General features: G+C 45.3%; 1 protein-coding gene across 1 annotated transcript in view; it reads right to left on the bottom strand.

Moving 5' to 3' along the window:
* Positions 1–3735: 3735 nt before the first annotated feature.
* LOC143127693 (uncharacterized) overlaps positions 3736–13367 on the bottom strand; it is a 90491-nt gene continuing 80859 nt past the window's right edge. The window contains exons 3-5 of the mRNA XM_076289340.1: positions 8134–8247; positions 7029–7101; positions 3736–6662 (exon numbers count right to left, since the gene is read on the bottom strand). Coding sequence (XP_076145455.1) covers positions 5512–6662; positions 7029–7101; positions 8134–8247 — 1338 coding nt within the window. The 3' untranslated portion in view covers positions 3736–5511. The remainder of the gene's footprint in view (positions 6663–7028; positions 7102–8133; positions 8248–13367) is intronic.

Below are 13367 nucleotides of genomic sequence, written 5' to 3'. Positions count from 1 at the left end.
AAGGACTAACCTTGCCTGCCCACATAGATCTTCTTTCAGGGAGATCTAGTCTGGAACACCATAGTTCATAACCGTTTCCCTCAGACAGAAAAATGTCAGACCAGGCCAGTGATGAGGGGAAGACGAAACCGAAAATTATTGTGATAAACGGAAGCAGCAACACCTGCAAATGTCAAAAAATGCAATTGGAAAAATGCATACATTTACTTACAGCAAAGGTAGACCCACCATACATTGTTTCCTGACTATTGATGCTGTTTATTGTCAGTTTGTAAAGTTTAGGCGAAGTAGGAAGTAACGTTAGGAATCTCTGATCAATGAAATTGGTAAGGCTGGACCAGTGATTTCAAAGTTAGTGCCCATTGCAATGCAAGTGTTGCAAACGTTTCTCAATCGAGAGTCACCAGACTCTATGTTAATGAGTTTGGATTTTTCCAGGCTAAGGAAGGACCCCTTCAGGAGGAGAACAACAAATCATTATGGTAAACTGTCACTCGAGTGGTGTCTCTTAACTTCCTGTATATACTATTTTATGCTTGTTTTCATGTGGAGCCAAAGGCTCGCTCTCAAAAAGGTGTGAACTCATCTCATATCAGTGTGGATGAGGAACTGAAACTGTGCACACTATGAGGCCTGCTTGACTTAAAATCTGTTTCTCACACAAATAGAGTGTGAGAGTCTCTCTCTCTCTCTCTCTATCCCTCCCTCTCTCTCTCTCCTGACAAATATGCAAGTTCTGCTTTCCTAAAATAATTCTGTTATTCTGAGTTAAAGAAATGTAGAGGCTTAATGTAAAGAGTAACATGGCTCACTGACTGTACAGCTGATTAGAGTTAAGCATTTCTATCCATTTCCAGAGACTATAAAATTGCTTAAATGCTGTACTGTTAAATTTACATTCCTACTTAAATGTGGGATTATGATTAACTCTGATCTGAAAATCAAGGATGAATTCAAAACCATACAGCTCAACTCAACTCAAAATCATACAGCAAAATTGTCACTGGTCTTATTCTGTGTGTCAACGAAACTATTTTGTGAACTACCAAACCACGTGTGTGCCTTTGCAACTGTATTGTAACCCAGAAATTATGAGAATGCAATGCACACAATGGAATTCACTGAACATTCTTAGGAAAGGCATACACCAGAATACAAGGTCTCCCAATAGATGGTGTATGTCAGAGTGAAAAGTAGAGAATAGTGTCTAAAGGCCTGTGAGACAGTTGTGTCAAGACACCGATCTGGGGAAAGAACATTTCTGCAGCATTTAAAAATGCCCATGATTATGGAAACTGCCATCATTGTCATATAGATGAGATTTAAAACCACAGCCAATTTTCCTCAAAGCCAAGACAAACTGAGCAATCAAAGACGAAGGGCCTTGGTCAGACAACTAACAAAAGAGCCAAACAGTCACTGCAGAGATCCTTTGTGGAGATAGGAGAACCCTAAGCTAATGAAATACAAGTCAACTTTTTGAACAATATTGCTGGGCATGGCACTCTTCCAGAGTATTGTTGTTCTAGCACATTCCCATTCATAGTGGGCAACATTTTCTTTCTGGAGACCTTTAATCAGAGGAGGCAAATTATCATGATCATCCAATCAGATCACCTGGAACCGGTTATGTGGCTGCCCAGCAACATTGCTCAAAACTGCATTACCATGTGTCATCGCCAGAGGCACAACCATCAGTGCAGCACTTCACCAATCAGGCCTTTATATAGAGGCCAGACAGAATCCATTCTTCATCCAAAGGTACATGGCAACCCACTGGGAGTTTGCCAAAAAGTACATGAACAAACTCTCAGACCATGAGAAGCAAAATCCTCTGGTCTGATTATAACAAAGATTGAACTATGTAGTCACAATTCCCAGCAGTGAATGGAGGGAACGAAGCCCTTGGTGTCAACTCATTCATCCCCACAGCTGAACAGGTTTGCCATTGCTCCCCTTCCAACCAGGTTGACTCTGAATTATTCTGCCAAGAAGACAGGGAGAATCATCCAAAATAAAGAGGTGCAAGCTTTTAGGCTGAAGGGGCTGTATAGAATTAACAAAGTCAGGGGTGGACTAACTAAGTACATTTACTTGATTACTGTACCTAGGATTTTTGAGTATCTATACTTTACTTGAGTATTAATATTTTTTTAAACTTGTGACTTTTACTCCATTACATTTGAAAGACAAATACTGTACTTTTGATTCCACTACATTTGAAATATGAGCATGAAGTATTCGTTACTTTTAATCACATTTGAGTCTTTGAATGCAATAATGCGATTGACCATCTTGAAGTTTTTCCCAATAGTCCAATTTATACTTGGCTGAATTGGCTGTGGTAATGATGGTGACAATAGATTCTTCATCAGAACATCCTCCATGTACTGTAGCCTGGGAGAACTACATTAACATGTTTGCAATAGATTCTTCATCAGAACATCCCCCATGTATCCTGGGAGAACTGCATAAACCTGTTGGCAATAGATTCTTCATCAGAACATCCTCCATGTACTGTAGCCTGGGAGAACTACATTAACCTGTTTGCAATAGATTCTTCATCAGAACATCCCCCATGTAGCCTGGGAGAACTGCATGAACCTGTTGGCAATAGATTCTTCATCAGAACATCCCCCATGTAGCCTGGGAGAACTGCATGAACCTGTTGGCAATAGATTCTTCATCAGAACATCCTGGGAGAACTACACAAACCTGTTTGCAATTGAGACTTGAGAAGTGGTCTAGTGTTTGTGAAATTGGAATGAAATTAGACAATCACCTGACATTCACCACATAGCTAGATCTTTAGTGTACATCATTAAACGATAAATAATCTACTCAAAATTGAGTTATCTGGTTTTATATTTGGCAGTTAAACTGTTTTTAGATTTGTGAACAGAAAATTATTGTAGAAGATAATGATTTAAATTATATTATTGCATCCATTTGAACAGTTGCAAGGTTATGCAAATAGGTAAAATGTTTTTGTTGGATGTAAGTCCTATGAGTGACCAAATTTTGTATACCCTATTACTATAATGACCAAATAAACATTACATTACAATACATTATTAAAGGAGAAATATTTAAAGCAAGTACTTCTGTACTTCAACTTAAGTAAAAATTGTGTAATTGTAGCATATTGGACTGTGTGTAGAGTGATGAGGGGGGTTTTCCAAATGCACAGTGGGACTATTGTCATGTGAGGTTAGTGTTCCTTTACACTATGTACGAGCTCTCTTCGTTCTGATATGAACCTATATGTATATCTACCTCTGGACATGTGTGTTTATTTTTCAGAGTTAGTTTGCAGCATGTCCTGCCTAACGGTGCAGACTTAGATGATTTGTGTCTGTGTTCGGACTACTCCAGGCTCCGGGTCTGTTTGGCTGGGGAGACCTTATCTGACCCATGGTATGAGAGAGAGAGAGATTAGAGTAGTCTTAGCTCCAGGTGTCAGAACCATAAAATATCCACATGAGGTTTGGTGCATGAAAATGTAAGAGAAATGCAATACCACATATGACCAGTAGAGGGTGGGCTATCCTTGAGGCTTTAGAATGGACAAAGGAGGGAGACTTGTGCTCAGAAGACTGAGATGTCTTCTGCATACATTACCATCAGTAATGTAAAGACGAGTTTTGTCTTGAATCTTTATGCAGGACAAAGTGTGGTTAAAATGCAACGTGTGGCTAAAGAGGAGACAGACAGATTGTTTCCCATTTACATAGTTTATTTTTTACTCTAAAAAATATCAAGACAAAAAAATCATAATCACAGATATTCACAAATTATAATGGCTTTAATTTCTTCTCCTCAGCTACAAAAACTCATAGACATGGATAAACCTTGAACTGGCACAGTGAATCCTGGGAAATGTATGCAAAACCGGCACCTTTGTTAACCACACGTCAAGAGAGGCCAAGCTGGGCTCACTTCACTGGTATGGATTCCAGCGAGGGTGTGAAGACACAGGAGGATAAAACACAACAATAATATGCACTTCAGTGTGGACACAGGTAGCGCCTGTCTTCTCCCTCCGGATGAAAAGCCCACTGCTGCCCCTCCACCCCCTACTCCCCCCCCCCTCCCCGGGCACTACAGTGGACACAGAGATCCCATAACTCCCCGGATTTTCCGTGCCTGTTGCCAAACAGGAGACAGACACACTGGTGTCTGATGCATTGTCTTATAAATGGCCGGAACCATAAAGGGAGAATTCTAGTGAGTACAGGAATGGAGTGTGGGGACTTGAGAGAATGAGAGTGAGCGAGAGAGAAAGAGAAAAAGAGAGAGGCAAAGAGAAAGAGACAGACAGAGAGAGAGAGCGAGAGAGAGAGAGAGGGTGCTGTATAGTTTCACAACAATGGTGGTAAAAAAGAGAAGTGTGCTCTGACTCTTTCTCACAAAAAAGACAGAAAACAAAAAAAAAACAAAGAACACCTGGGCCAAACTCAAGTACCAGGAGCTGAGTTATGTCAAAAACATAACAAATATTTCATTTGTAATACACAGTATTACTGGGGAAAACTAGCTTGTTTTGCATATTTTAAAAATCAAATTACAATTAGATTCTCCTAATGTAATACCAATTTCTTTTCTTGCTATAATTTTCTGGTTTATTTTTTTTTCTTTCATACCAGATCATGTTTTTATTTGTTTTATTTATCCCATTTTAGTAATTATTTACAAAGGAAATTGGAGGAACTTATTTGCAGAAAAGGAGTATAAATATGTTTACTTCTTTTGTATGTTACACTTATGAAAAAACTATTTTACAAAATATTTCACTATATACAATGCAAGCCCCTTTATGAATACCCATATGTTGTTTTCAATTGGAAATGTAAATGAACATTGCCACGGCAACAGTGGCAAGCAAAATCGCTGTGCCCCTATTGGCCAATTAGTAACTATGGATACCCCAGTTTACACAAAGCTGTAACCAAGCGAGTGATTTGGTATCACCAATTAAAATCTGCCAGTGAGGTGATCAGGTATGCTGACTGAATGCATTTGTTGCAGTGTCAACAACAAACCAAATCATTCACACGGTATTCACTCAATTCCCAACAGGCTTTTGAGACTTGAAATGTCGTTATTAGTATAAATATTGGTAGTGGGTAGCCATAGTGTGGCTGTTAACAGCTCATGGATGAAATACAGTACGTGGTGAGGAGGACTGTGTGACCTGTGTCACATACCTACGTGTGACCAAAACTGTGCCTGCCACTGGCACGTGCACAAGGCCAGGCATATGAGCTGGAGTGTGTGAGGGACTGGGGGGGGGGGGGGCTTGGCAGTGCACCATCAAACCAGTCACTCACAACAGCTAACACACCCGAATGCCTGGGTTAGTGGACCTGCTTTACAGACCCTCTCAGAGACTATTAGACCCATGACTTCTGGGGTAATGCAGTTTGAGTGACGGGGCCTTGTTTGGGGCCATCTCCTCCTGATGGCAGTTCTCAAGTGAAGCAGTCAAGGAGTCCACAACCTCTGAGACACCTATGAGTTCTGTTCCAGGTACTCGTCGATCATTGTGAGGTTGTTGAGCCAGTCGTCGTTGGAGCCCACCAGCGTGTCTATGAAGTCCACCTCGCCGGCCGCACCACCACCCACCCCACTGCCTGGTCCTCTGGGCGGCCCCGACATGCCCCCGTTGCTCTGGTGCTGCGGGGGCAGGTCGTACGGGGGCAGTTTGTGTCCTGGGTTGTGCCCGGGTCCGTACCCCTGCACCGAGGCGGGGTGTTTGCCGGCCGCTGCCGAGGACGGGTAGCTGGGAGGCGCTAGGCCGTGGGCCGGGTGGTGCATCATGGAGGGGCCACCCGGCTTCATCACGGCCATGGCGGACAGTGGCCCGCGAAGCCGCAGGCTATGCTGGGGCCTGGAGGGCATCGGCTGCCCCGGTCCCATGCTGGCCCCCGACGGGAACCTCTGCACGTGCCGGACCGCCAGGGTCATCTGGTTCTGGGGAGGTGGCCCCCGGGGGCCAAAGTTGGCCGGCATGCCAGTCCGCAGGGCGTGCTGCTGCTGCTGGGGAGGGAACTGGGAGGGCCCCCCGCAGCCGGAGAAGCCGTGCTGGTGGCCCGAGGGGTCCATGTGCGACTGTTGGTGCTGCCAGAGTTGGGACTGTGCGTGAGCCTGGGCCTGGGCCTGAGCTTGGGCCTGAGCCTGGGCTTGCGCCTGGGCTTGGGCTTTGGCCTGCTGCTGCTGCTGCTGCTGCTGCTGCTGCTGCTGAGGGGTTAAGAGCATCCGAGGGGGAAGAGCGCCGCCGCCGTGACTCAGGGCCTGCCGCAGGTGCTGTGTGGGCATGCCGCCTCCCGCCATCCCTGGCCCAGACATCCGCACGCCGCCGTGACCCATGTGAGCCGCTGCTGCCGCCACCGCTGCTGCTGACACCACCTGCCTTGGAGGACCCCCCATTCCCATCATGCCCTGGGCTGGCCGCATGGGAATGCCAAACTCTTGGGCTTGGTGGTAGAGGGCCTGCTGTTTAGAGCCAGTGGGGCCCATGACCTGGCTTCCATATGGGCCCACCTGGTTGAGAGAGCCGGGGGGGAGACCCATCCGACTGGAGGCATGCGTCAGCATCGAGGGGTTGGGCTGGGAGCCTCCCATTGTATAGCCACAATCACCTGGTAGAGGTCGTCCTCCACCTGCAGAAAAGAGGGAGAGAGGGAAAAGAAACTTAAATATTAACCACATTAAAATTAATTTTTCATAATTTCAAACATAATATATGTTGAATGGAAGATTACTTTCATCCGGCATGATTAAACAGTGCTATCATCTGACTTTAATTAGATCAGAGAATAACTATGCTTTTGAATCACATATAACAAGTGCCATGACATTACATATGGCTGATTGAAGTCAGTGAAGTCTTAGCTTTTGCAAATGTTTAATATTATATGAGAAAAAGTAGATTACATAGTATTAAAAGCCAGCTACAATCAGCCAGCCACATGCCAGCAGTTTGATTTGTTGTCGTTGAATACTGTGATTTTAGTGTTTGAACGAACCTTGGAATGGCATCACCTGCTGGCAGTCTGACATGGGACCTCCATTCATTTGCTCCATCTGTCTTTGCTTCTCCTGCAGGAGAAATAGAAAGAGAGAGAGAGAGAAGCTTCACTGAGACTGTGCCAAATCATCAGAGAGATTCCACAAATACCTACCAAACACACACTCTCTCAAACACACACGCACACACATACGCACACACACACACACACACACACACACACAGCTCCTATGCACCCATCCACACACCGATGCGTACACACAAGAACACTCTTACCATGAACATACAGTATGTAGGTTACATGCATAAACATCTAGATACAGTATGAACATGTCTATTTATAGGCTATACGCATAAACATCGATGTATACTCTATATGTGTAAGCCTATGTGAACACACAAATATAACAACTTCTGACAGCATTCTGCAGACAAATCTATCATCAATACTATTTTGGCAATAGCACACCCAAGGCTGGCTGGGTCTCAAACAACAATGTAGGATATAGAACCTTTGACGGTTCTCCAGCTAGTACTCGTGGGAACCCATAAGGCCCAATGAAGAACCGTTGAGGATTTTTTCTTATCGGATAACAAGCTTAAGGACCTATTTTTCTCTAAATCTTTTTGCAACGAGTAGAATCGTCCACACAGTAATACACTTGGTCCTGAAGTCCACTGCTTAGAGATCTTATAGACCACTCCTTGTTTAATATTATATTATGATAGTTTAGCATAAGTTCAACAATCTGACATCATATATTGAAATCGGGTGGCTTATATCATGGGGATCACACTGAACAGCAGTAGTAACGGTTAAAGCAGTAGGATCTAGGTCCCATGTTTTAGGTTCATGTTCAACCTGAAGCCTGTAAAGCACTTTAAGACGTAGGCCTATTCTTTGTTATGGTACCACATGAATTGACTTAGATATATAGAATTGTTAAGGTCTGAGTGTTGCATTGCACTTTGCTGCTGCTGTTTTGCTATTTCCAGTTTGATCCACACCCTAACGACTGCAGCTACACTCTGAGCAATGGTACGTGGCCTTTGGAGGTGGCTAGGGAAGCCTGAGGAAGGGGAATTGGCTCTGGGCCACTGACCAGCTGCTTGCGTATCAGCTGGGACTTCAGCAGCATGTTGTTGTAGCTACTCTGACCGGGCCGTGGAACAGACGACGGGTCCTGGAGCCGAGGAACCATCCCAGCGCCTGGGTCCTGACAGAGAGAACAGAGAGAGGGAGAGAGGGAGAGAGGGAGAGGGAGAGAAGGAGAGAGAGAAATAAGGGTTAGAGTTGAACCATTTCTTTCATTTGCATTCCATTACCAAATTTGGTTGCTCTTCTGTGGCGTAATCAGATAACACACAAGCGTTCAGGAGTCGCCCCCATCACCCCCTTATGTTGTGTATTTTGTTTTGTTTTTTTGGTTTCAGAGGTTTCACCCACAAACTCCCTGGTCTAATCAGCTCTCGCTTCCCCTTCAGATGACTGTGCCACAGAGAGCACTCCATTAGAGAGAAAAAATTAACCCTGTCCTCTTAAGTCAGCGTCAACGGAACTGCGCCAGGCCAGCGCCAAGCCTTTTGCGAGATCAAACATGGCCTCCTTCCTGCTTGGCTCACGGGGTCATAAATAACTGTAAATAACTCTGGAGCCGGAGCTCTGTTTCCCAGGGACAGTGCCGATTGTTTGTGTTGGCCTTCGGAGAAGACCCTTGTCCACCCCAACCCCCCCCCCCCATCCAATAGCAGCACCATTATGCTGCCCCCCCCCCCCCCTCCCTCTCCTCCTAGTGTGGAACGCATTCCCATTCCCACAGCAGGAATGCTGACCCTTCCGCCACCACCGCTACACGCCCCTCCCTCCCAACGCCGCCACCACCACTTTTCCTGAACACTCGTGCATTCCCATCTCCACCTCTGGAGTCACTGGTCCGCCTATGGGTGGAATCAGATAGGATTCCCAAACACACTGCCACCCAGCAACGGAACTCCTTCCTCAAAACACACTGGTGGGGACTTTCATGGCCTAATAGGAGCATACTCAATGTGGCATACCAGTATAATACTATTTGGGTTGTAGTATATAATGTGCTGGAACTTAGTATACTCCCTATCCTTGAAGTATACGCACTGGACAGTGACCATCTCCGTACAGTTTTGATGTGTTGTTGCAGCCACACAAATGTGTTGAAGCTCAGTTCATGCAGACCCTGGGGATTTTTTCCGCCCAAGCAATGCCTGACCTTTACAGGCAAACGGCCACCTTGACAGCTTCCTTCCTCAAGCCAACCTCCATCCCACCACAAACACAATCACACACACAGACACATACACACAATCACATACACATACACACACACTCACACAGGTAAACACACACACACACATACGGAGAGAGAGAGAGAGAGAGAGACAGAGGCCCCAGCAGTCGATAAACTGCTTGTGAATGCAGGCGTCGTCCACACCAGGGCTCCAGACAGACCTTAAACGAAACAAGCCTTCAGCCTCACACAGGCATGGAGGCAGGCAGGCAAGCAAGCAAGCAAGGCCAGCATAATCAGCTGCTTTTCATTAGGCTAGGCTAACGCGCGGCAGGCGCAGGGGGACAATACAAGTAATCCGAGGCACAAACAGGCATTTCGGCGTGTGTCTGTTGGTAATCACCCCTGGTTGGACCCAGCAGTGCAGAGACAAGACATCCCGTGGGGAGTATCGCCGGTGCTGTGCTAGGGGGGTGGGAATGAATGGCTTGTCGGCACCAGTGTGCGTAATGGCTATTGATCCTCTCTCCTGGCCATACAGGGACTGGAATGAGCCAAAGAAAAGAGCAGTGCGCGTGTGTGTGTGTTTGTGTGTGTGTGTGAGAGAGAGAGAGAGCGTGTGTAGCTTGCCAATGTGTTTGATTGCATACATGTATTAGGCTCAGTCTGCATTTGGCTGCAACACAGTGCTCACTTCTATAATTAGCCAGATATGAAGGCCTGAAATATCAACTGAATCAAACATTCTACAGCTGGCACCTCCAAAAAACACAGAAATCCATCAATCATTTTTGAATACTTAATAATCAGACTTTAACAATTTAAACAAAGTGAGACAAGAAGGCAAGGTGAGCCAAATTCTTGCTTACTTCAAGGTCACCGAAATATTTTTTTGAAAAGTAGACTCATATAGGTCATCACATTTTCCCTAAATACATTTGTTGTTTTTTTCACACCCACCGCTAGATGGCACACAGGCACTCTTCGACACTGACTTTTTTTTATTCGTCACAGGGTGCTCTTCTGACCTCTAAATCCTTGCCTAGGCAGATTGCTCGCACGCAGCCTGGGCGGCTCAAGCAATGCCGATATTAGTCCTTATCTGGGAGGCTCCGGGCATGCTCAATTTCATCGCCTATGACTGTATCAAATCCGGACAGCCAACCGACCACCCTTCCTTATACGACTGTCCAAACCAAACAAGGTGTTGCGCCCCACCAAAACTTCAACCCCTCCTGTCCCCAACGGCAATGTGGCCCTGCTGTTAGCAAAAAGAATGTAAAATCACTGGAGTAGTACTTCCTAAAGCATGCATTTAGCCCAAAGTAATTGTGCTAAGAGGATGTTAAGCTCCTTGATCGTAACATTGTAATCATTTCAAAATAGACGTAGCCTACAGCCTGCTCACTGAGATTAGGGAAACATGTTCCTGCTTGAAGACAGAATAGCTTTCAGACCACCTTGCGGGGTCCTGGTAGAATTGTAGGCCTATTGCGCTGATCTGGATGACGGGTCAATGTAAACAGCCGAGAGTGATTGTGTCCAGCTGATAAGGCGGCTTCCTCTCTCCCGCTCTCGCTGCGTCTCTAGCCAGCGTTTAGACACTGTGCCTGACCGCATGCATCAGTGCCTTTTCACGGTAGCCCACCAGCAACCTTGAATCGCTCACTCATTCTCAAAAAAGGCACGCGTGCTGCCGCTGTGTTCTAAATGAAGTGGCCTTTCTGTCGTCCTTTCTTCCAGCCGTTCTCTGTGAATCCCATAAAACGACAGCCGGCTTCCCCATTCAGCGCGCATTCAAATGTGCATTTAGCAGATTACCACAGAGTGGCTTATCAAAGCAATCCTGCAGCTTCTGTCGTCTCACAAAAAAACCCCCGCTCGCCACGTGTGTACAAAAGAAGAACAAGGAAGAGATAAGAGTTTAATGCAGAGAACCAAGTGAATATTCAAATCCTTTGAAACGTTTATTTTTCAGTTTTTTTTCTTTCTTTCTGATTATATTGGACAGTCACACTGTTTTAGTCCATCATATTACACAGTCATATTCATAACAGTGCACTAAACGCCCCCTGTGGTGTGAAACCATCACATCGACCTTTTGACAGATCAGCTAAAGCTTAACCATGTGTTTGGCTGTTAATCTTCATTTAATTTCCACTGTTGGCCTTTAGGGCCCTGACATCTCTCTAATTCAAATCCATACTCACCCTCTTTGATTTGTTTTTGTTGCCCCTGCATTATCAGCTTTCTTATCACCCATTTGACATGGGGGTCCATAAAAATTGTAGAGTGGACTCAGACCCTCTCACTTGACCTTGGGTGGAGGGTCTTTCTCAACTGTGATGCTCTTTAGCCAAGCCCTGCTGCTAAAAGATGACACAAAGGGCATTAGCTCAATGACCCATTGGTCTCAACTGGGCTTTTTAACGGCTACTAGGAAACCCACTCAGTCTTAAGAACCCTCCTAATTTATTTATTTATTCATGTATTTACTTAAGGACATTAAAAGGTTCCATGTAGCTGCAGATTGATAGACAATGGAAACTGTTAGGGGAGATTTTGTATGTAAATATGTCGGGGTTCTAACAAAAAAGCTTTTTGGATAGTTTTGGATAGAAGCTTTGGATAGTTTACATGGATAGTACGAGATGAGTGAGATGTGCAAATGCAGGCACACACATGCAGAAAAACTGCCACACACACACACACACACACACACACAAATGCAAACACACACACACACAAATGCAAAGACCAGCCCCTGAAGTGTAACTGCCCTGGGAAACTGCCACAGCAGCACAGAGGTAGAGAGAGCGGAAGAAGAAAGAAAACCTGACAGAGAGAAGGAGAGAAGGAGAGAGGAAATGAGGAAGAGGAAAAAAGAGAGAGAGAGTACTCTACTGTAGTGTTTCTCTGTGTGTGTCGGGAAAGAGAATGTGTGTGTTTGGTGGGTAAAGTGAAGTAGCTTTGTCATGCAACTCTGTGTGACCTTGGTACAAGCCAGGAGCAAAGAGAGGGGGGGTTGCGGAGAAAATGGAGAGATAGAGAAAGAGTATGGAGGAAAAGTGGGGCACTTAACAGAAAAGAGGGAGAGGAAAAACAGAGTGATAGAGAGCGAGAGAGAGAGAGTTAGAGAGAGTGTGGCTTAGGCTCCACAGCCGACACACAGGAGGGGGTACAGCGTGCTGGAATCGATCCAGCTGTCAGTGTGTTAACAGAATGGAAGCGGTTTGATTGGGGAGAGGCTGTTTTATCTGTACTGCACTGCTTTATATCCCACCATTCCTTACCTCTCTCTCTCTCTCTGTCTCTCTTTCCACCATCCCCCTCAAGTTTATTTAAGTGTAATGCAGCAGAGCTGGGAGAAGAGAGAATAATGTCCAGAGCATCGTTTAATGGATGAAGATGTTTCCTCTAGTCTACTGATGTTCTCCACCTGCCATTGTGTGTGTCTGTGTGTGTGTGTGTGTGTGTGTGTGTGTGTGTGTGTGTGTGTGTGTATCTGCCCGTAATGATGAATACATATGGGAATGATTGTGAATGTTTGATGCATGTGCTGTATGTTTGTGTGTGCACGCGCATGTGTGTGTGTTTGTGTGTGCATGCGCATGTGTGTGTGTTTGTCTGTGCATGCGCATGTGTGTGTGTGTGTTTGAATTTGCCACTGAGAATACATATTTTTGTGTGTGAACATATGTGTGTGCTACCGTGTGTATGTAAGAGTGCTATGCAATTGTATGTTTTACTTGTGTGTATTTACTTGTGTATATTGTATGCTTTAGTGTGTGTGTGTGTGTGTGTGTGTGTGTGTGTGTGTGTGTGTGTGTGTGTGTGTGTGTGTGTGTGTGTGTGTGTGTGTGTGTGTGTGTGTGTGTATGTGTGTGTGTGTGGTATAGAGAGGGGGGGGGGAGAGGGGCATGTTGTTTGGCGTGAGGATGTTAATGAATGTGACGCCTGACCTACTTCCTTAGTGCCAGACACATCAGACTCTCTCTCTTTCTTTCTTTCTCTCCCTTCCCATTTCTCCCTCTTTCACTATCCCTCCATCCTGTTTTTCTTTCTGTTTGTCT

Source organism: Alosa pseudoharengus, unplaced genomic scaffold (assembly GCF_046254945.1).
Source record: "Alosa pseudoharengus isolate Yale_2024_CS ecotype anadromous, Long Island Sound unplaced genomic scaffold, YU_APseudo_1.1 YU_APseudo_1.1_scf_17, whole genome shotgun sequence".
Classification (NCBI taxonomy): domain Eukaryota; kingdom Metazoa; phylum Chordata; class Actinopteri; order Clupeiformes; family Clupeidae; genus Alosa; species Alosa pseudoharengus.
This window is presented reverse-complemented; position numbering and strand designations above follow the sequence as displayed.